The 24,429-nt window shown below is 34.9% G+C and overlaps 1 protein-coding gene across 2 annotated transcripts in view; it reads left to right on the forward strand.

The window, feature by feature from the left end:
- The first annotated feature begins 382 nt into the window (after nucleotides 1-382).
- The window catches only part of LOC110465012 (mucin-17-like), a 36,600-nt gene continuing 12,553 nt past the window's right edge, over nucleotides 383-24,429 (forward strand). Inside the window, exons 1-2 of one of the 2 annotated variants that reach the window (XM_021520566.1) lie at nucleotides 383-514; nucleotides 18,602-22,301. In XM_021520566.1, the coding sequence (XP_021376241.1) occupies nucleotides 18,665-22,301 (3,637 nt within the window). In that variant the 5' untranslated portion in view covers nucleotides 383-514; nucleotides 18,602-18,664. Of the gene's footprint in view, nucleotides 515-10,541; nucleotides 10,753-18,601; nucleotides 22,302-24,429 lie in introns of those variants that run through there. The other variant, XM_021520576.1, reaches the window with a different exon arrangement.

Genomic DNA, 24,429 nt, shown 5'->3' on the forward strand with positions numbered 1-24,429 from the left:
GTTAATGTGTTTTTCGAGTATTTTTTGTTGTAACTTTTGATGAGTGGTTGTGTACTTGTACGAGTTTCGTTTTCCGGTGTAAACGTGGTCGTCTATACTTACGGGTGTCGTACGTTTCCTAGCTTCCTCTACGTCATCAAGGAAGATAGCAAATGACTCACGTCGACAATTATGACCACGACAACGTCTTAATTCTCAAATTTAATTAGTTTAAGGTTTATTTTATTAAAGAACAGACAAACTATATATTCGAAGAAAAAGCATTACACCAGAGAAGCATGAATGCAGACGAAAATATAAATCTCAAGTCTGTTGCGTTTCGTTCGTTTCATTATTTCTATTTTTAATTCACCCGCGTCTCGTGACTATTTCGTCAATCGACATTCCTTGGTCAGTGTTCAGACGAACAGGGAGTGTGGCATCCGCTTCGTTACACAATGATCGAAAATCCGCATAAAACCGTACATTTGCAAACTGATTGTGTTCTGGATACTTTCGTTGTCTGAATACAAATGTAAGTAACCAACAATTGTGTCGGTTCATGTACTTGTAATGATGCAATTTGCTGCGATAACCTATGCATCGTCTGCGCTGGGCACGTTGTCGACATAAAAAGGAAATGGCGGTAAACTCCAGTTACCGATGTTATGCGCTAAGCGGGCAGCTTGATATGTCAAACTTATGAATGAAGTCGAAATAAAGTTTATTTCTTAAATTAGAATAAATTTAAATTTAGTATTCAACAACGTCGGATCATATTCCGTTTTGACGTATTCGTTTAAAAGCTAATAAACTATGCAATAAACCCTTGGAGTGCCTCTTCCTTTTGTGTTTACGTTTGGTTCTATAAATAGAACCTGCCTTTGTCAAGGCTGAGAAACCATGCGACGATGCATATGTTTTCGAATGCTGACATTCGACATGTGTTCTGAATTACCATTTTGACCGTGCGTTGAATATAGCCTTAGGTTTTAACAGTTTCATTTTAATTTTGTGAATATGAATGTACTTTTGGACATTGATTTAATTTTAAATTTCTCGTTTGTGAAACTTTATGAAATCCCTAATCAAAAGATTACTGTATTCTTAAGTGTGTTTATAATTGCGTACAGTGTTTCGAAATGAAGAGTATCCGGTCTTTATTTCTGTAGTAGACATGCTGTTGTTGTCGAGTTGGGAGTTGAAATAAAACCAACTGACGGAACAGTTAGAATTAATGTATTCGATGTAGGATACATACCAGTCATGTGAAATAGTAAACATACATCGTCTGCTTTTCAACCTTTATATATTGCTAAAATTGTGAATTTCATTTCAATTTCCATTTAAATTCATTTTAGATTAATGTTTGATATGTACTATTGCCCTTAAAAAATAAGTACATTATATAAAAGTCTTTATTATTTAGATATTCTTATTGTGATTACTTGTGGCATTTGGCCACAATATTATGATAATTGGTCATGAATGTCCTATCGTTCTCTTGTATTACATAACTGTAAGCCTGGACTGTGAAGGCATTATATCACCTGTTGACAAGGTAATTGAGTCTGGCCAGGTCTACAAGTCCTGTATTTACCTGTGGGTAACTAGGATCTATTATCAGATACAGAACTAATGTATACACATACCCTACAGGCATGGTCTGCTTTATTTGAGGAGGCATTCTTCTTTTTAAGAATTGTTTACTGCATTTTGAGGTATGTGGCAGATGGAGTTTATGATTAAACCTTGTTATTTACCTGAATTGTTATATATTAGCCACATGAATTAAACTTCACCCTGAAGGGATGGAATCACTTTATACAGGTACCTGGGTGTTTTGTAGTGTCTCTGTCTTATTGTTGCATACAAACAACAGAACATCTGGGAGGAGTATTACCACACCTGTTAAGTTCTGTAGAACAGTTAGTATTACATTGAATACTGATTATATTGCGGTTATAGAATGCTAAGTTAGGTTTCCTCTAGGGAGGGAGGGGTGACTGTGGGGAGGAACTGTACTCACTGTTTTTGACATATTTAGTTATATAACAATGTGTGCTAAACTCTCAAAACCTTTATGAGACGGTCAGGTACTGTAATTGCACTAGGAAAGATTAACAGACAAAAGATTTTGTTTCTGCTTTTTTTATGCAAATTGTACTTTTGAATTTCAGTTAATCTTGTTACATTGCTAAGGCCAGACAAAAAATATATGTTTCCTGTAACATGCTGGAATAATTTAGGGTAGGTATTTTTGTTTGGCCTTACATTCGGATATATACAATTCATGTATCAAAGTGTTTTAAGTTGACACGTGCACAAGGCTTATCAACTATATGGGTCTTGTAACATCAACAGTACAAAACTATGTTCCTTGTCAATAGTTTAGTATTAACAGTCAATAAATTACATGTTTAGTAGTGTCTCTTCATTGGCCATTGCTAGCTTAGATTGTCTGGGAATGAAATGTGTCCAGGTGCTATGATGTAGAAAATGTTCTATACAGCTTAAAAGCAGTAACATTTTTCGGACTCTAAGACTGGTGCTATTACACTGCTTCAACAGACCGACATATTTTTTACTGCATATGTCCTAGTGGTCTGGTGCCGTTTGGCTCACAACAAGAACACTTCAATGCGCCCCCCCCCCCTTCCTTTTTTTCAAACCTACAGAAAACAATACCAGTTTTCCAGTCAGATAACAGATTAAAATAGAAATATGTTGCTAGAACTCCATTTACCCTTTCATCTCTATGTAACTTGAGTAGACTCTACCATGTATATACATCAATATAGATTAGTCCATTATGGTCTACAGTGGTAAAAGGGTTAATTATATAAAGACACATTGATTTCAGTAATGTGTTGTGGTTTTTTTTGACAGAGTTGCTTCTGTACAGTATCAATCTCAATTCCTGATCAATTTTGCGTAGGAATTAGTACAAAGTTTTATAGGAGTGGTGTTCTACTTGGGTTTGATGTAAAATATGTATTAAATACCTTGAAGGAAATTTAATAAAAAAAAACTTCCTATGTGTTTTAATTTGGCATTCATTGATTTTTAATGCAAATATGGCAATATGCTCATGCCTTAAATGACACAAAATTATTAGTGGGTTTGAACAAAGTAGGGGAAGCGATGAAGTTTTTTTTTACCCAGTTTAAACATTAAAAGAATTTTATATTGCCTGTTGTGAAAGTAAACACCGGATATTGGATTACCTGGAGTGAGGACTAGTTTTTTTCAGGTTTAGTCTTTTACTTGTTCCGTGTCCGTATACACATGTTTCTTTGACATAATAGTGTATGAAAAATTCTAAGGACCTCGAGCAAAGACGCTAAGACGATTGTGAGAATTGACTCGGTCGAGCAAAGCCTGTAGCTTCGATCGAGTAACTATTGATTTCCCCTTTACATGGCCCCAAACCTCTAGTTCGTTATTGATTAATGTTACTAAGGGAATTATGTTATCGAGCCATAGTTGATGTTGACCAAGAGTATTACACTAAACAAGTCTTCGGAAACTTAATGTGATAGGCTATCTTAAACTTTACATTTCCTGTCAATGTTTTTAACATGCTAGATTTCATGTGTGAAATGGGTGTTTTTACTATTTTATGGTGTATTTGTTATGTATATTGAATACTGTAGACACAACAGATAAGTTGATTATGGAAATGAATCTGAATACTGTATAGGACTGGTGGTGTGTATAGGTTTGAATCTGTGAATACTGTAGATATGACAGATATGTTGTATGTACATGACAGAAATGGGAAGAATTGGTAAAAAGAGGTGAATGTTGTAGAAATGATAGTAATGGTACATGTACAGATATATGGCAATGTTGACTAATAGTAGAAGTTATTATATAGAAGACAATGCCTGTAAATTGCAACCTTTTCAGTTTTCACATATACTCTTTTATGATGAATTATTAAAGCTAGAGAAAACTGATTGATGATTGAAAGACCAAATGTTCCAAGGAATAATTCAATGGTTAATTGCTTATTACCAACCTTTCAAAATGTTAATGTTTGAGAAAAACTGACAATGCACAATTGTCTAAAGGTACCGTACATGTACATTTTGTACTTGCATTGTACAGTGACCCATATTAAAAAAGTGATAATTTAAAAATGTCTTACTTTAAGCTGTTTTGTGCCGTGAATGATTTTAATTGAATAAAGTTTAAGATGTGAGGAATAAGAGCAAAAGTGAAGAAAGAAAGTAAAAAATTGGTGTTTTCTTCACAAAAGGGAGACTTTAGGCAAGCAAGATCTGTCATTTAGAAGATAATGAATGATACATGTAGTATCGAATTAAGCTTTAAAATGAGCAGTACTTACGACGGTCACACATGTATTTTCTTATAATTAAAATTAAGTTAAGGTTCTTGTTCACTCATGGTACTGTATCAAATGTATATTTGTTCTGTAGTACCACAGAATTAGATCATTGTTATCTAAGGCCGTGGTAGTACATTTCCTTTTCTATATCATTTTGTTTGTTGTACTAAGCATATTTTGACGAGTCAATTGTCAAGAAAATGAAACCGAGTAAAACATGGGATTCACAGAAAAGGTATACACTGTATTTACATTTTCACTCATAACGGTGATATCAAAATTTCACTGAAGCATGTACCATACATATGTCACTAGGAATACATGTACCAGTTTTATTGATTTGTATGTTGCATGAAAAAAATGTACATTTTATAATAATTGGTTTACAAATATAGTTCCAATATTTACGTTGTCATGTTTACAAAATATTACAACGAAATACTTGTTTTAATGTTAACTGATGACATGCAATGCTAGAATGTGTAATAGCATATGGGAAAAGTTGACTAAGCCAACCTGGAGGGTGTGTCTTGTCACATTTTGAGGATGTGATGTCATCAGTGTGGTGGATTATTGATTTATGGTTGTTTGTAGCTAGGAAATATTTCTGTAGAGAAGTTGACAGGTGAATGTCTTGTTAATGTTTGTCACAAGGTCTTTACTTCATTAGCATTTAGAAAAAAATGTTTTTTAGCTGCGGTTATAATGCTCTTATACATCCCAGATGGAAAAGTAATTTGCTAAAGAGAATAGAACAATGTTTGAAATAAATAAAAACATGGTAATTAGAGATAATCACTTTCAGCTGGCTGAATCAGTAAAATATGAATTTCATTGAAACCTGTCTAATCTGACACCCTGTGAGACACAATATATTGGCATTGGTCAGAAGAGATCAGTAGGGTGCAAAACTGTCTCTTGTTCGTCCAATGATTTATTGGAATACAGAAATGGTTTACTGGCATGTCATTAATATACTAGTGACAGTATCGCCGTAGTAACCATTTATTGGAAATATTGTTTCGATTATTCTTAAAACTGAAAACTAAATGGGCCATTTTTCTAATCATTACTAGTAGTTGAGAGAAAGAATCAAAAATATTTATTTTTGTTAATAAAAAGGGTATGGAACTCACCTTGGCCCCCTTACTGCTTAACATGCATGGTGTACCTAGAAGTCAGATTAATTAAAACAGAAGTTAAAAATGGCTGCATGCTAAAATAGGATAGGACAGGGACCTTGAAAGTTGTGTCTGTTAAAGGCTTAGTTTAGTGAAGTACTGTATATATTAACATACATGTACATCAATGCCACTAATTCTTTCATAAAGTTCAGTCACAACAGTCTTGTCTTGTTATTCTTAATTTGGCAATGCATAAACATCTATACACTCGGGATCTGTCATGAGGCTTGCAAAAATAAAATAGATAAAAAAAGTTGTATCATAAATTGAATCTGAAGGAAAACGAATGACATATTCTTTTGATCATGTGACATAACCATTGTTTTTTTTCAACATAGTTTCTTTTCTGTCTGCTGTCACAAGCTGATCGTCAACATTTTGCAACTGAACAAATAATTTTCATTAAAATCACATTTACTGCTGATTCTTTTAAAATCAAGTCTGTAACAGGAAACTATTGATGATATTTCTTGTCACATAAATGTGGATACATTCTGTTTGATCTTGTGGATAGCATCAATGAAAACACTGACAAATGCAATGATTTTATATTGAAATATTCTAACCCTATGAACAAATAAAAAACCAAGCTTTTTATGATTGCTTACAGTGGATTGATCAATGTTGTATGACCTATCACGGAAGAACTGTATTGTGCTTCATGAATTACTTCATACTATATTTCATAAATTCTCTGACACACAACATTACATATATGTAAAGACAGAAACATGTCTAGACTCCAAACAAAATTTAGTGTGTGTTGACTGTACCCTATAGTGATGGTGTAGGGTTTAACAAAAATACCTTCATGTTTCAATAGCAGATAATGTCATTCAGGTGTTTTACAATATGTGGGTTAGTCCCATTATTGACGTAGCCACGGTTCAGTGGCCGTTGTGTATAACCACATTACAAACACCAAACCCCCACGGAATACTTCTTGGTAAGTGATCTAGCAAGTTGTATGGACTCGAGACTTTAAAAAGTCCACGGTATAGCTGCTATGCAGGTACACTATAATACAGGTATAATGTTAAGCTTTTATACTTGTATTTGTAAGGAGTTCATATGCATTTCCAATATATTTCCAATATACATGTATATGTATTCACAATTTTGTTGCACATTACAATATTACATGTATTAATTCTGTTTACACACACTAGATAGGGTGGGAACAAGTTTGAGATTCTCTTTATCATTTGATTTACCCGACTTACAATTGCTATGTACAATTGCATTTTTGTCCCGAAATCACTTTCAGTAGAGTCAGGAGATTATAAAATATGGAATTGTTGTGTGTATGTTTTCATGGTACATTGAAAATAGTCATATCATATTTAATCAAGATGATTGGTGACCAAAAGTTACTTTTGTGCTTCATCTATTCTGGGGTAAAAAATGAACTAGAAAATATGCATGGACTTTGGAGATTTTGGGTTACATGCTACATTTTCGTGTATTGTATATCAAAGATTTTGTCATGTACTAAACAATTCTGTTTGATTTAACCTATTGAAACCATGCCAGAAAAACATGATGTTGAAAATGCTTTCACAGTACTCCTTTATAACATATGTATACTAAGTCATGTCTGATGTTATCTGAGCCCCTATACACACTGGCATGGGGAGGCCCCGAAGGGGCGACCTTAACCAAGGTGAAACAGATTTAATCACAGAATAATGGCTGTGTTGACTTTATAGTGTCATTGGTTATTTTTCATGTAGTGTGCTGGTATGCATAAATTGATAAAAATTGTTAACTTGCCGATTATATGCATGTAACATGTCCAATTCCTGGGCGTCGTCTTCTGCTGTGGTATTGCTATAGTAGTGTGCACTAATATAATTGAAATGTCATTTCTGAATGGTAATTTTTTGTTTTCTTTTGTTAAAATTTAGTAAATAACAAGTTATTTTGTGAAAAGATAACACTTTTGTTGGTTTTCATTACTATTGAAAATCATAAATGTTTACATTTTGAAAGGAAGTGTGAAAGAATTTTTGTAAAATTATGCCATGTTAAAACTGACATACATTTAAAGTCTCTTCAATTTTTTCAGTCAGTCTATATTTTCGGTTCATTTTATTTAACAATATTTAGTTTACCTTTTAATTACAGTCATTGTAGTTGTTTGCATGGAGTCCTTTCAAATTATTTAAGAATAGTCTGAACATGCACCGTGTTTGCTGATAATGCCAGTATGAGTCATTTCCTATGTGACATGTGTTTGGCTGTGTAAGTTTTACCGCGGGACCACGTATGTTACGTGTAGAATTTGCGAGTCAAGAACAAACTTTTGCACTTATAATAATGGTAATGGAATTCCATATTGATACTTCGTTTACACTTGCCGGGGCTCAACACCTATTTGTGTATCGACCATTTGCGTTTCTCAATTTGGTGGACAGCAAGAGCCTACAGCCAGTAAGATCTGGAAGGAAACTGGTACATTTAGGTGACTAAAAACACAAAATACAGAAGAATGATGTCTCGAGATACCAGTACATTAATGAATGTTTCTATTTCTGGTAGTTCTAGGAATCTAAGGCTGGTTTAGATACAGGAGAAGAAGAGCTTTGTTTGATGATGTTGTAACACTTTGCTGTCATCACAGCTGATTGTAAAAGCAAACAGGGGAGAGGTTGTTGAATCTCCTGATGTTGTGGTCGGTGGTAAACTGAATTTGGGTTGATGTGGGCCTGGGTCCTGAAGGGGATACATGTAATCCATGGTCGATTGAAGACTCTATGTATCTATAATACCACAATACTACCCTGTTATGTTATCAGTGTCCGAACATCCATACCTACATGCTAATGTTATGAACGCGTAACATTTAATGACACCTAGCAGATCAAGCTTTGATTGGTTCAGGCTGTAGGTCCAATTGTTTCAACTGTGACGAAACAATTTGGGCTACTATTAGGCATCACAGACTTCTAATGTGACGTTTTAAAAAAAAAGACTTTCTAGGGTGAAAAACGGTTTCTTGCATTTGTTTCCATTTCATATAAGATAAATACAACATCACAATTTGTAATTGTAGCTTGTCAAATGCTCGCAAAGTAAAAAAATATCTAAAGCTTGTTTCTTCAATCTCGTACAAAATGAAAACAAATAAATCATCTACATATATGCTTAAGATACACCTGTGTAAGGTAAGGATTTTATTATAAGTGTTTTGAAATCCTCAGTTTCCCCGAGCTCTGTGTAAGATTTTTTCAAATGGTTAATTTACATGGATAGGCTCCTTTGAACTTAATGATTCTTTTAAGTGAAAAGTGTTTTGTTTTACAATAGGAAGGTGGGAGATATATATATTGTAGGTTGCCAAAGTCTTATACTTCCCCAGTTGAAGTTAATGATGTTAACCTGTGTGTGCATCATAAACATATCAGATGATCAATGTGTAAGGGTAATATGGTAGGCCAGAATGATTTATGATTCCCTTTGCTTTTAAGACTAAGCTTGTACATTATGTACTTCCTCCTCCTGACTGTGTTTGGTATTCTGATATGAAACTCTTCTTCTTCTTCAAACCATTTAAATCATTTTAATCTAGGCTGATTAAATTCTGAATGCATTAGTCCAATCTTACAGCATGCCCATGGGATATATGTACTTATTATGAGCTAAGGAAGGGCATATCAGTCAAGGGGAATCGTTCAAGGTCATGGACATGTAGATGACCTGTACTAACAGCTGATTTTATACAGAAAAGCAATGTTTTATTATTCATTATTCCTGTATTATGTCCTTTACGCATGGTTTAAGTACTGTCCTTTGTGAAGGCTTCATTGTAAAGGCAGTGGTCGTTTGTGTGCATAGTGTACATTTCTTAATCTTCACACAAACATTTCAGATGGTGACTACACACTGAAGTTAAATTTGTAAATTTCTTAGTCTTCACAACTCTTCACACAAACATTTCAGATGGTGATCATGACTACACTGAAGTTAAATTTGCAGTATTCTTGAAGTTTCTCAATACAGGTTCATCAGTCAAAGGTATCAGAATTTGAATACAGCATTAGTGCTGGGCATTCCAAAGAGGGGTGTATCTCTTAGATTAAAAGGAGCTACTGCAGTTTGAATGGGATCTTGTAGAATCAGTGTGGTAAATTTCTACACTTTTAAAAGATAACATGCTAACAACTCAACCTTTGGCTTGATGATCAATCCATAAAATAATGTGATGTTTACCATCAATATTTTTTGCTGTTAGGTGATGTAAAATTTATCGAGGGAAGGCGCTTGCATACACTAGTACTGTATTGATCCCTAAAAGTAATGATTATTGTCATAGTGTTACGTCTGAAACCCATTATAAAGTATATTTAGGTTATATTTATAACACATGGTTTGTGACTTATCTCAAACATGCATGAACTTTATAATGAACTCTGTACTGGTAATTCAAGAGTTCATGCAGTATATGTAAATGTGTGCTTTAGAGGTATAGATATATCCAGGAAACAGGACTGAAGGCCTTGTGTATAACTATACATGTAGCTATTATCAAAATGAAATATGACTATCTGATAGACAAGGCTTTGGGAACATGCACGATATTAATGGATGGTATTTATATATACCGGTACACTTAATAATATGGTATCTTGTTGACATTTTTTTGTCAGAAATTCCAATCCAGAATCAATAGTTGGCAAGCGTGTGAATTATTGAGAAGCATCCTATACAACATGTATTGATGATGAAAACACCAGTCCCCATACACAAAGCCAGTCGTGTATGACTCATTAGCAAGCTTCTTCCAGCCAGGTATCCTGTGTGGTGATGTTAGTCCCCCAGACCTGAACAATGGACTGGCCTGTCTATTGATTTTATAAACACTCCTGGGGTTTGTAGGGGTGAAGGATTGTAGGGACTACTCATAGGATATAGACATTATATCGATACGCTTGGTAAACTTGCAGGTTTTTTTTTATCGCCCAAAATATTTCAATAAAAAGTACATTATAATACATGTGAAATTTAAAACTGGTTATGAAATCTTAACTAGTGGGAGTTGCTTGAAGTGTGGTGGAGGTTTAGCTGTACACAAAACACCTTTCTTTTAAGCACCATCACAGTCAGGGATACACACAATCCCATGTTGTGCTAACATCAAACGAGCTTAGAAGTGTACGTGTTTGTGTACTTGCAGTACTAGCGATAGTGAACCAGGAATGGAGGGATGCAACGTTCCTTTAACTTAATTCACAGGTAATGCTGGTATCTAAGAATGAGTTTTACAAGATATTTTTTTATTGCAGTAACTTTTTTTTTCATATTATTCAAAACATTTTTGAGAGCATTTATTTCAGCACATTTACTTCACACGGTATCAGAAAATGTTAATTGCTACATGCTAATGTCACCAATATAATGATATTAATATTCTAAGAGTTATTGTTGTAGAGTGAGTTAATATAATCTGAACCTATACTCAATTTCAGTAAGCTAATATGTTTGAATGTTATTTTGTTGCTTGGTTCTTATGATTCTGTTGCCTATAAATACATACAAAATATATTTGGTACCATGGTGAGGATGCAATGTCTGGTGAATTTAATTAAAATGTGAAACCAGAAAATCTACTTATAATGTGGAATTTCTGTGGACATTTGTTTAAGATTGTAAGGCCTATTTGTACTTGGGCGGTATTTTACCAACTACTGTTAGACGCATTTAGTTGTACAGTTTAATTCAGACTGAACCACTTGTTATGGTAAATAGTCTTTCAGATATCTTGGTTGCCCATCACTATAATTTAGAGGTGAATTTAAAGGCCATGAATTTGCAAACTGAAAAATGTACTGATACAATGTACTCGTTAGTGACATGTCTGTGACAACTGTTAGTTGTGGTTAAGTACATGTACTGTCACTAATGGCACACAGCAGTATGAGCTTACACAAAAATCTATATCATGTTATTTTTGTAGTGCAATAATGATATACAGGGCTTGAATAGAAAACCGGTTTCTTTCAGTTTATGTAACATTTAATATTACTCACTTCCATATCATAACATGTTTGTTTTTATTTCAGTGTTTTCCTGAGGGTTTTACATAGAAAGGTGGGCGTTGGTAGGGTTAAAGTTAGCAGCTTTTGAAAAGAAATAGGTTTTGTAGAACACCCATCACTGGGAAAACACTGATTGTCATTGACAAACAAAGTGTTTCTGATGTGGAAATTAAAAATAAAACTTAACTGAGAATTTTTATGAAACAGCTTAATGGTTCCAATAAAACTTCATGCTGGCTTCCACATTTATGTATCGTGTATAGGACATCAATATTAATTTCAGTCTAGTAGATCTATAGTCTAATGCTCAGTAAGGTTTCTGTTGAACATTGTTGGTTTATTGTTTGACAAGGTTTCTGTTGAACATTGTTGGTTTATTGTTTGACAAGGTTTCTGGTGAACATTGTTGGTTTATTGTTTGACAAGGTTTCTGTTGAACATTTATTGTTTACCATTCATTATCATTACTGATGAGCAGTGGTCATTTATGGTTCAGTAACAGTCAGTTGAATGATAGTTAATGGTTCATTTACATGGTTTGTTGCACATTAATTAGTTCAGTAAAGTTACAGTTGAATGGTGATGGTTTTGACTCTTTAGGCTGATATACATGTAGCTGGGAGTATAACTTGAAGGATATTAATTATTTTCTGGGTTTAATTAGACCAACAGGATCCGTTTATAGTTAAATATAAATCATCTGATGTAGCTTTGTGTTAATGTTTAGCAGGGTGTTTAGTGTGTAAGGAACTCGACATGTACAGGTGCTAATAGGCTTACTCAAGTTCATGGCTTATCCCCCTTTCATAGAAAATAGACTCTCCCTGTGTATAAGATAAGAATGGCGGGAGATTTTACATCCATTATTTAGGGTTGAACATATATATATATATATGGCAGCAGGCAGGTGTTATGGTAGATATATATTTATGTATATTTTGTACTGCTTGACTTGGCACATATTTTTGTACAGCTACTTGATAACATATACGCATACAAGTTCATGCTTCCATGACTATATAGTTTATATAGAGTATCCAGCTCCTTTCCTGCAGTTGTTGAATACAACCAGTTTGTTTTATTGGATTTGGGTGTGACCTTGCATGTAGCAAGCTTACGTTTGATAAATCCTGTAAGATTGTCGTGATTTCCTTTTCCATTAGTCGGTGGAAAAATCTGTATTACACGACTATTTCAAAATGTTGTAAACACTTTATATTTCTATCTGTAAATCATTGAAAATCAATAAATTGTACCCATGTGTTATGTATTAAGAAAAAAATATTAGGATGGTAAGTTTAAGTGCTTGTTGAACCAGTTTCAAAATATGCGATATTTAAACTGAATGTGTAAAACATTTTTATTTCTGTATGAAACATGTTATCTTTAAAATGAAAATAATAATAAAAATAAATATGCAATATATGTAATGCCCTAATGTAATTTTACATATATTGTATTAAACATTCTAGATTTAATACATAAGCATAAATGAATATTTTATATTAATATATATCTACACTAGAATTCGCATGCAGTACACATTGTTGCTCTTTGACAAAACAGAGGGAGACAGGATCTGCAAGACTGCTTATGAAACAGATATTAGCGTCAGGCATCAGGATGACACATAACAACAACTAGCTAGCTAGATTCAGGATAAACTACCATCATGTTTGCACAACCCAGATAGGAGCTTCCTGCTTATCTAAGTATTCCTATATATGTCTTTAAGTATGCTTTTTGTGCAAGTTATTAAAAATTAGTATAAAATAAAGGATAAAGTATAGGGGGCAATTTAGAGCTTCAAATCACATCTTGATAGTCAATGTTTAAATTCAAACAGGACTATGACCATGGGATTTCTTTGAGTGGATACATAATAAAGAGTTAGTACACTTAACCTGTACATAAAATAATTATTTGGGCACTCTTATCTTTTAAAGGTGTGTTGAAGGAATGGAAAGAATTAACTTTATTCTAGAACTGTTAAATGTTTGCTTTCTTTCCAATGGTGAAATATTGCCAAAATCTATGGGAAACCATCTTTAAGGGCTTAAATGTCTCCCGCAATTTTATCTTATTGATGTAAGCAGACCTTTCCTTATTTTAACTAACATAATTGTAATGGTGTTCCTGGTAAACATTATGTTGACAGTTAAATCAATATATCAGTCAATATTCATCCTTTTATATTCTTGAATTAAAAATGATGATGTCACAGTTTATTTATTCTTTAATTTTCCTCAATAATACATTTGATAACAATGAATATCTTTGAAAGAACTTAAAAAACCATTGGTGGATATATGGACTTAAAAGTAATGTACTTCTATATAGCTACTACCAGTAAGTAACTAAACAGAAGAGGATGTGTCCTTATCTGTAGTTTACACACTTGATATGCACCCAGGTTGAACGTCTCCTCTGATCCTTGACTGGGTGGGTCCCTGTACAACAGGCACGTGTGTCCATACAGGTCTAGTCGGTGGTAACAACGTCATTTAACACACTCCCTGTATACAAAACATGGATATGTTGTAATGTTGATGACCACCTGATGTTATTACATTACATATTTGGTGTTATGGTTTATGATTTAAATATTCTATGATAGATGTGAGTATCTGTCAAACACATTCATAATAAACGCCTAGTAATATATGTTTCTCCTGTAAAAAGCAATGAAATGGATGGGTAATTTGGTAAAGTTCTCAGGGTTTTGATTATATTTTAATAACATCACATAGATTTAATATATAAAGCAGAGTTTCCTGCATTTAACAGTAATTTGCCTAAAAACTTGTAGACTAATTACTAAAAAGTGGTTAGCCTATGGTAGGATTACCATTTTATGCCTTAGGACATCCTGTATTGCATATAGCAACAACTGGCTAAGGACTCATCTTCTGATATATATCTGATATGGTACTTACTATATTGAGTGTGATATAAAAAGGAATTTTGATCAAGCAAAAATGTTGTTGTAAGGGAGGTAACTGGAAATTAAGTCACTTAATTGAGATTTTAATATTTGTCCTCAATGCAGCTTGAAGGGAGTTTTTGTGATTAAGAGAACAAAGGAAATGGACAGATTCCTTTGTTTTATATGATTTAGTGGCATTTTTGCTGACACATCTTTCGAGGACTGTGCTGGTAAATATAACCATACCGTATATATTGAAGTCCGGCCTGTTAAGTCACATATGCCTGTTTAGTCATACACATTTGTGATCCACATATACTACTTCTTTGTATAGTGGCAGTATTATTTCTTAATAATACAGCAAGCTGGCTTAGTGTTTAGTAGTTGGTGCATATATATTTGAAGTATAATTTGTGGCTATATAAAACTGATAAATATATTTAGACAGTAAAGTATTTAAATCTGTTTCAATTCATTTTATCTTTCAGAAAATATGCCTCATATTTCACTGAAAACAGTGAAGATATGATCCTCAAATATATGCTTGTGTCTAATGAGGATTTAGTTCTTTGTTTGAAAAACTGCCAGATTTTTTTTATTGAAGACATATGTTCATAGGTTGAACTTTTATATAAATTTGGAGTTAATTGAGGAGCTACATTTTAAACTATACATGTTTGTGGCACAAATGTGGGAAAGTATTTAACATGGTTGTATTAGCACTAGCCCTAATAGGAACAGCTGTGACCCATACTATCAGCACCATCTGTAGTGAGAGGATGCTGGCTAGGAGCCCCACACTCTGGCAAAACCTAGCAAGCTTCAATCATATCTCTTTTGTGAGAAATATGACTTATGATCTGAATCTATAATGTGTATGAAAACATGTGTTTGAAATCTTGACTGTGTGCTTGATATGGTAGTTTTGAATATATTTCATAATTGACAATGGTTATAAATAACATTTAAATTTGTGATATATTAAGCTAACAAGGCTTATATCTACATAAAGCATGTGCACTTGGTAGTAGTGTGTAGACTCCATTGTGTGATCACCATCATGTATTACCAACACCTTGGGCAATATTTGTGTCACAGTCCATGCATATGTTTTGAGGTATGTACACAGGTAAATCCTTCTGAACATGTCTATGTAAGTATAGAGTATTGAGGTCTAACTTGTGTCAGTGTTTCATAATCTTGTATAAAAAAAGAAAATGTTTAATTCATAAAAATATTAGAAGAGTGTCTAACATTGTTTTGTATTGAACAATTTTTATGTTAAGAGACTCTTGTAAACAATTTATAAGTAGGAAAAATGCTTGTAACATTGTTTAGTTTGCAAGTCAATTTTACTAATCAGTATGTTAAAAATATAAATCTTTTATTTGTAGGAATATTATAAAAATCTGAATTGGTTAGTACTAATCAATTACTATATTAAAAATCAGTTATAAATATCTTTTGGAAAATAAAATAAAATGAAGTACAGTTGTATTGTTGTACTCATATTATTTTATGAAGCCCTGAAATACCCTCTAGTTCTTGTGTCAATAACAATGTATTGATTGACAGATATTTTATTTTGAATACCTATAATATCCAGCTCTATTTTAAACAGACCAGTTAACTTTAATCATTTTCCAATTTCTTCCTTTCTCCTTTGTGCATGTGTGCAATACCAGTCATGTATTATAGGAAAACTAGTGTTACTGAAATAGAAGCTTTGTCTGGTTGTGAGGAGAGTTTCTATGACTTGCTAGCCTATCCCATTGATTTCTGGTCCTGTTCAAACACGAGACCTAGCTATTACAAATTCTGAGTAGTATATGTATATGTGGGCATATATAGTTGTAATGGACAAGTATACTGTACACGTGGTGTTTAAAGGCGTACTTAAATCGGGACTGTTTGTTGTGGAGATATCAAAGCATGTTCTGTACATACAATATTTACATAACCTCAGTATCTTATTTAAGATTTATGACTAAATGGGCAAGGGGGAATGAACAAATTGATGAGCGTGATAAAAAAAAATCTTTGTGAATGTGATCATGTGGAGGTTTCCGGTACAGTCTATGTATTTCATCCCTAAACATGTGTAATGGCTGAGCACATGGTGTATACATTAGAGATAAAACTAGTTAGATTGCTTTTAACCCCTACACGTTCAGAATATAGAACGATTCCCTACCAAGGTGATATACATCAACTTCACATACATTTGTAAACGGTACTAATTCCATTTAACTATGATGTCCTATTTGAGAATATGTATATTATAAAACAGAGTACACTACTCTAACTGGTAAAGGAAAAACACCAGGCGTTCTGAAGCACTACAGTCCTTGTAGCCCCTAGCTGTAAGTTGACATGTAGAAGCACATATGTATAGATGCCTGCTGGAAAAACCACATACTTTATTTCCTAGAATAAGTAGTTTAAATAGAACCCTGTTATAAATTTAACATGAGTTAAATGTTCTTTGCTGTGGCAGACCAGTAAGATTTTATTGGTAAAAACTGATATTGAATTTCATTGGCTCACACAGATGAAAACCTATAAAGCTTAATTTATCAGTTATAAGATATGGACTTAGGCTTTGAACTAGTCATGTCTTGTTAGTTTGAATTGGCTGATATATGGACACTAGCTTGTGAATTTTGTTGAATTTTTTATGTCTTCCAAAATGCCATGGCTTTCCAGCTTCATGTCTTGGGGAGCCATTAGCTGTTATTTATTGTTAAAAGAACACATCAGTTCAGTAAAAACACTGAACGCTCCCTTTTGAGTTAGATATAAAATGTTTGCCTCAACTGTTTTATAACTGTCAGATTGTGTGCAAGACACAATATTGAGTGTCGTGCTGTTTCAGTAAAACTCTACAATATGTGTATAGTTTCGCTTTGTAAAATTCACAGAGGATCACTGGGCAAAATACTAGGGCGCTAATGTCTTAAAATAATTATAATTTGATTATTCAATTCGGACTTCTTGAAATCACATCTACCACTCAACTCGTGGGTAGAATTTAAAACCTGTTGGATCTAGATTAGGAATGTATAAAGATTTGGCATATGCTAGTAAATATAGATTATATTGGGTAAAGACTTGTATATCATTTCAGTAGGCAAACATGTGTAATGATACCAGTAGGCTTGGGAAAATAAGGTACAACTAGAGCGTGTATAGATTTCTTGCTTGTACACATAAATAGTATGTGTCTCGGAAAATTACTCCATGTAGAAGATATATATATATAATATACTGGTTTATGTGTGTATTTGCTTGTGAGAAAATACAGCGATTATTTCAGGCAGAAGAATCAGCTTCATCATTGATATTGGTTATCTTGTTGTGATATAACTATACTTGATATGGAATATCATCTTGATTTTTGAGAGTCAAGCATTGGAATTTAGGAAAGTCTAGTAAGCATGTTAATCCTATGTAATACAAGTAAAGCTGTATTTAGAATAATAATTTACCATTGTAATGTGAAGAAAGAACTTGATCATCTGTGTATGTGTGTAATTATTGACCCTTTCAACTTGAGCCTTTATGACATTATAGCATGTACAAGGCACTGTTCTAGTAATAGACACAAGATGTTTGTAGTCACCTTTGAACAAGAGGTCAGGGCTATAACAGTCTGTGTGTGTATAATATTGTATTATCTAAGGAAGATGTGATACGAGGCTGAGGTGAATATGTTTAGAGGCCTTATTTAACACTAAAAGTCATGAGTGATTTATGCCTCTGTGTGAAGAAATTTTGTTTTCCATTGAAAGGTTTATATAAATTTGTATGAACTGAAAGGTTGTTTCTCAATTGCAACTTAAACCACTATTACATATGATGTCAATATGAACATCTGTATTAGGGTCACACAAGTACACAGTATTTAGTAAGTTTAACACTACCTACAGTAGACATTATACATTTTTACCTGGTATTTGATATTTGAAAGTAGCTAAGGTGCACCAAAAAATTGTTCACCAGATATATATAAGTATTTTTTTATTGAAGAAACATAATAGTTGCATTCCAGAAATTTCTCTTTTTCATGATATATATGTATACTTAAGATATATTCTGTAAGTGGTGTTTTGTGTTTCAGGTTGAGTGATAGTAGCCTGCATGAGCCAGGGTCCCCACATCATGTGAGGTGGTGCAGCACGCCATGTCTACCCAGGAACCCAAGCCAGAGGCCTTCAACCCCCTCGACATTCTCGCTACAGCAGCTGCTCTCAAACAAGTGGATAAAGGTCAACGGGATAAAGGTCATGTAGACAAAGGTCAAGGACAGACCATGACTCAATCTTCACCATCCGACAGTCAGGAAAACCTTACAGACAATAATACAGATGCCAAAACAAGTGATAATAATAAAAATGGAAATAACGGTGTTCATGTTAGGAAGTTCAGAGTGCTGAAAATAACCTCGGATATAGAAAAAATGTTAGACGAACATAACTATGGAAATTCGCGTAAAACTTATGGAAAGCCTTCTTGGCCCGAGACAAGTGTTAAGGACAGAAAAGTAATTGTTACAGTGGTGAACGGGACAGGTGATCATCCAATGGTGAAACCTATTGATTCTGTCGGTGTGGGACCTTCAGGGGACGGGGCCGCAGGTGACAGGAAGATGGACAATGAGGGTGACCAGGTGAATCGTACAAGTGATACAGGTAACCTGCCAGAGGCCGGCCAAGATAACGAGGCAGAGGGCAGTGAGACGCATGAGATAAGCCCAGTAAGTGGAGATCACTCCGTCAGTACAGAGATCAATGATAGTACAGAGTCTAGCTCCGATAGCACTTTGTGTATGTGTACTGATAAAACACTGTGTTCATGTGTGAATAAAAACATACACATCAACACTGGTTCATGCCTAGGTGATGATACCTCAAGCGTGTCGGTGTCCACACCAACAGTTGGGAATGAGTGTTTGTGTGATAAATCTGACAGTGAAACAGATCCAGAATCCCCAAGAAAATGTGACCGAACAGACAATCAACCTGAATGTGACAATAAACAAATTGAACAAACATCTGTAGTTGACTCTGGTGTGTCAAACTGTGATACAGACAGCCGGTGTGATGGTAGTAGTACCACAGAAAACCTTGCATCCTGTCAGCTGGAATCGGGCTACACCGCTAATGCAATGGTAAACGTTGGGTCCTCAAACAAGAAAAGTCACATTCGCATGGTTTCTCACACCATGCCAAACCCAGAGACCAAACTCCATCAACCTCAGACTCTGGTGATAAACATCAACCACAACAAACTGGCTGTTCAATCAGACATTGGCTTATCATCTAAGGCAGAGGACTCACAACTGACCAGCTCATTATCTAATTCTAAGGATCTGTGTATGGAAACTGATGACAATGGTGCTGGAGAATCTGTGTCGGATAAACTTAGTGATCACATATGTAGTGCTGATTTACAGACAACTAGTGCTTTATCAGTTCAGCCTTCTGCTGAAGAAGTCTCGCCTCAACTGTCTACCTTTGTGAAACAAGATCAGGTGTCAGAATCAGAAATGGCTGCAAGTTATAGCAGTATTACTGTGACAAAGGAAAATGGGGAAAATGATGTAATTGGTGGAAAAGTACTACAAGAAATGGATAGTGACAAGCTTTGTTGTAAAAAATCTATAGCATCTACATCATCACTGGAATATGCAAAGAGCCCAGAGTTTGTTGATGTTCCAGAAAGTGTTTCTGATAAACTCTTGGAGGAAGAACTGTTCAAAGAAAGCAATGACAACAGTGTCTTTGATGACTCAACTTTTTCAAATTCTAGCAGCAAAATTTTCTTAAAAACTCAACCCTGTTTGGACGGCCATCAGATAAGTTCGTGTTTAAAACCACTTGTTCAATCTGGACGTAGTGATGAAACCAGCTCACCTGCTTCAGCAGACCATTGCTATGCTGGAATATCTGAACATGTGACAGAACCAAAACCTGTAAGAAAAAGTATAAGGTTACAGTCAGCTGACAGCCTCGTCAGTGATCTATCTCAGGACAGTGGTTTTGTGGAGGTTTCACCGGGTACTCCGAATGGGAATAAAATGTTTCCAAACAGGCTAAGTGACACACCTGTAGACCAAAAAATGGAAACTGGAAGTTCAGACTCAAGTCCTGAAAATTTGGAAATAAGAAATATCAAAAACTTCCTTGTGACATCAAGTTCTGCAGGTATTCTAAGCCAGGATCTCAGTGACGTCAACAAAACAAGAGATGCTATCATTGCATTGATGCAGCAATCGTCTTCAGACAGTGGAATGACAAACATGCATTCTGTACCAGTGACGCCTGTCAAGTCAAATAAAGTGTTGGTTCCAAATAAAAATGTGTCTCCGAAAGTGGGAAAGTATCGTATTGGAACATTTGGATCTGTGAGTAATTCAGCTATGGGTCTCGAGTCTCCCAAGAAAAAAACGACAGCTCAGGTGTTCACATCAAAACAATCATCAATGGACATAGGAAGCTGTACTAAATCTTTATTAGGTAAAATAAACGGAGCAGGGAGGACTGTGATGCCATGTATAGTGACCAGTGCACATAATGGACCACAGCTGACAATTAAGGATTCATCTGTTTCTATGGAAAGTCTGGATACCTGGAGGGGCCATGTGGAGCATGATCATGATTACTGCCTTCCACCCGAGGCAGAATCCTCCAGCCCACACCTCATGGCAAAATTGTTGAAGGATACATCCATGAAGAATGTTATAAAATGCAGTGGAAGGGATAAGCGAACAGAATCTAATGAGTCTAGTGGCAGTACTGGTAAACGACAAAGGAGAGTTAGTCTATCTGGCCGACCAGACTTACCTCGCAATGGCAGTACTGAGTTATCTTCCCCTAGTAGTCTGTCAAGCTCTCCTATTGACTTCCCAGTTGTACAACCTCATATGACCGCAAGACAAAGAGCTAAAGCAGAAAAGGCAGCAGAGTATGTCAAAATGGGTAACTCGGACTCAAAATTAAAAATTACAGGTAAATTCCAGGATGATTACATTTATTTTCTTAACACAAAAGTGCGTAGTAGACGAAGGACAAACAGTCAGGATTTGCCACCACAAATACCTCTGGATAGGATCATAGTGCCAACTCCTAAACCTGGTGATATTGTGGTACCGCATTTAACTGATGCAGACCTTGAGGCAATTAGACTCGGGAAACATGCTTCAATAAAATCGGCAGCTTCATCATCTGGATTAGGAGGTCTGTCCGTGTCTGCCTCCTCATCTTCAAGTTTTAAACAGATACAGTCGTCCTCTTCCATTCAGGTGACATCCTCTCCTATCATAGAGACATCAAAGTCTGGCGTGGTACCGACCAGTTCCATGTCGGATGAGGAAAGCAAGATCATCAATACAATTCTGAGTATGGAAACAGGTGATAATACAAGTACTACAACTTCCTCAAGTATAGCTCAAGACATAGGAACAGAGGTACCCAGCTTATCCCTCCCAACTCCAGATACTTTCAACTTCCTACCGGAGCAGATGAACCTGACTCCAGAGCAGTATGAGATACTGTATAGTGCTATGGATGAGGTACAAGGGTTTGAAGACCTGGACTGTGGGCCTTCCTCTCCAACCTCCAACTCTGAACTGTCTGAGGACACAACCACACCCACAGAACCCTTGAGACCACAGGACAGACTTGGGGAGGTTCTGTCCACTACCACAGAGCCACTACAGGCCAAACTGGATACGCCGACAGTGTCTATGGAAAGACAGGAAGTTCCAACCAAGTCTTCTCTCAAAGTTCACAGTCCCATCGCATCCACTTCACTACCAGGTAAGTTTATAATTAACCAAAATAGAATACAATGTTTTGAACACCCCCAGACAGCAGATCATTTGGAGGTTTAGGACACAGTATTCTATCAGCTTCAGGCTACATTTTAGGTTTACTGAAAATGTTTTTAGAAGATAATTGAACAGTAAAGTTTTATCACAAATAAAAAAAAATCTAGAAAAAAAATACAAAGACTATTGAAATTGTTAACAAGGAGTTCAATACATATTTTATTTTACAGAAATACATGTAACTTTTTATCAAACATAATTACTATTCAAATTTCTTTCTGTAACCCTGTCCTATCAATACTGTAAACTGCATTTAATAATTTCAACTTCTTGTGAAGTACTCCTGAAAAGAATTGTGGACATGCAATTATCTTTGCTAGATTTCCATGGTGTCCATTAGTTCATAAATTGATGCAGAGCCTCTGTCCCACGGTGACAGCAGGACAGAGTAGATCAATTAAATGTTATATAAAATGTGTTGCCTAGATTATTGAACATGTCAAGTATATAGGATAATAATAATTCAATAAGAGCTAGGTAAACTCGGTTATGTGCGATCAATTCTGATTCAGGTTGAAATGTTTGCTGGCCAAGTCAGAACTTATGTATCTATGTGTCTGGAGGCTATTTTTATCTGGAAACACGTGTAGTCATCTATCTATACACATGATGGAAATAAAACGTTGGTCATGTGCTAAGCAGACAAGATTAGCCCTGAGCCCTGTGTAAGCTCCTCTGGAGTAGCTTGGTGTAAACACACTATGCCCATTACTCTAGGTATTAGCTGTTAGGTTTAGAAAGTAAAACTTAAAAGGTGAAGCATTGTGTTTGGATAAGTCCTGGTGGGCTGTAGTTGTCCTCAATCTTGATCACACACACACACACACACACACACTCACTCACTCACTCACTCGCACACAGGTATTATATGTGTACAGTGTAGTATCAATGACAAAACATTTCATGACAAAGAATCGGTTAAGCAAAGAAATAATCCCAGTTTAACTGAAGCCAAGATGTTCAATGTGTCGAATGATTTAAAGCTGCTATGATAACGCCTGAACATAACAGCATGTAATTACACACTGTAACATACCTTTTAAGTACCCTTATAGCTAGCTACCTCAATTAAAATGGCAGTTTCTAGGCAAGACCTGATCAGAAAAGTTTGGTTTCAAGACAAAATTTCATACATTTTTATCAGAAATATCGAACATGTTCTATTGCTAATAAGACTTAATTCAGAAATCTGTAAAGAATTTTTCCATGTGAAATGGCCCAAATATAGTTGTGGCATGATGAGATTCCATGGCCTCCTGTGACTGTGGAGAAAGGGGCACCTGCAGCTGTTGGAAATTGATTTGGTGTATGCAGATCTGTGGTTACTAGGTCATAGGTGTTGTTGTTGAGTTTAGTATGGTATTCCAGATCAATGTTGTGTGATTGGCTGTGTATACTGGGGTTTCAGAAGATTTATTCAATTTTCTCTAGTCAGGTTCTGTCACACACTGGTGTTATCATTTTTAGCAGAAACAAATTAAGCCAGGTTTATAATAAATAGGACATTTACAGTTAGGTTGGACTTTAAGGGCTGGTTTATGATATTGACTTAATTCTGTTGATACGTATACACATCTACACCTTTTCACTAACATAAAACATAAATTAAAAAAGGTTTGATTTGCTAGCTAACCTAGCTGTGGGTCTGGGATCTGTTTCCTAAAAAAATGAAATAACCCATTAATTTTAACATTATTTAAAAGGAAATCAGCTCCTACAATTTAGCTTAGTTTAAACAGGATTCAGTTTAAATGGCAATGAAAGAATTCAAAATAATTTTAGTGGCAAGCATTTAAACCTGTCTAAACCAAACAACACCATGATCTATACACAGCCATTCAGATTAGACAAGTTTGTGTGTTACAACTGTAGGTATACATAGAAATACATTGTGACATTAAATCACGTGTAAAAAGTCTGCTTAATCCAGTTTGTCGAATGATATACTTTTGATAAATACAGATTTACTGTTACCTTACACATCAGTATTTTAACTCACGTTTTAACTCCTCCAATTCAAAGGTTGGTATAGTTTAGGTTTTTTTAGGGGTGAATGA

Source organism: Mizuhopecten yessoensis, unplaced genomic scaffold, assembly GCF_002113885.1.
Source record: "Mizuhopecten yessoensis strain PY_sf001 unplaced genomic scaffold, ASM211388v2 scaffold1539, whole genome shotgun sequence".
Taxonomy (NCBI): Eukaryota; Metazoa; Mollusca; class Bivalvia; order Pectinida; family Pectinidae; genus Mizuhopecten; species Mizuhopecten yessoensis.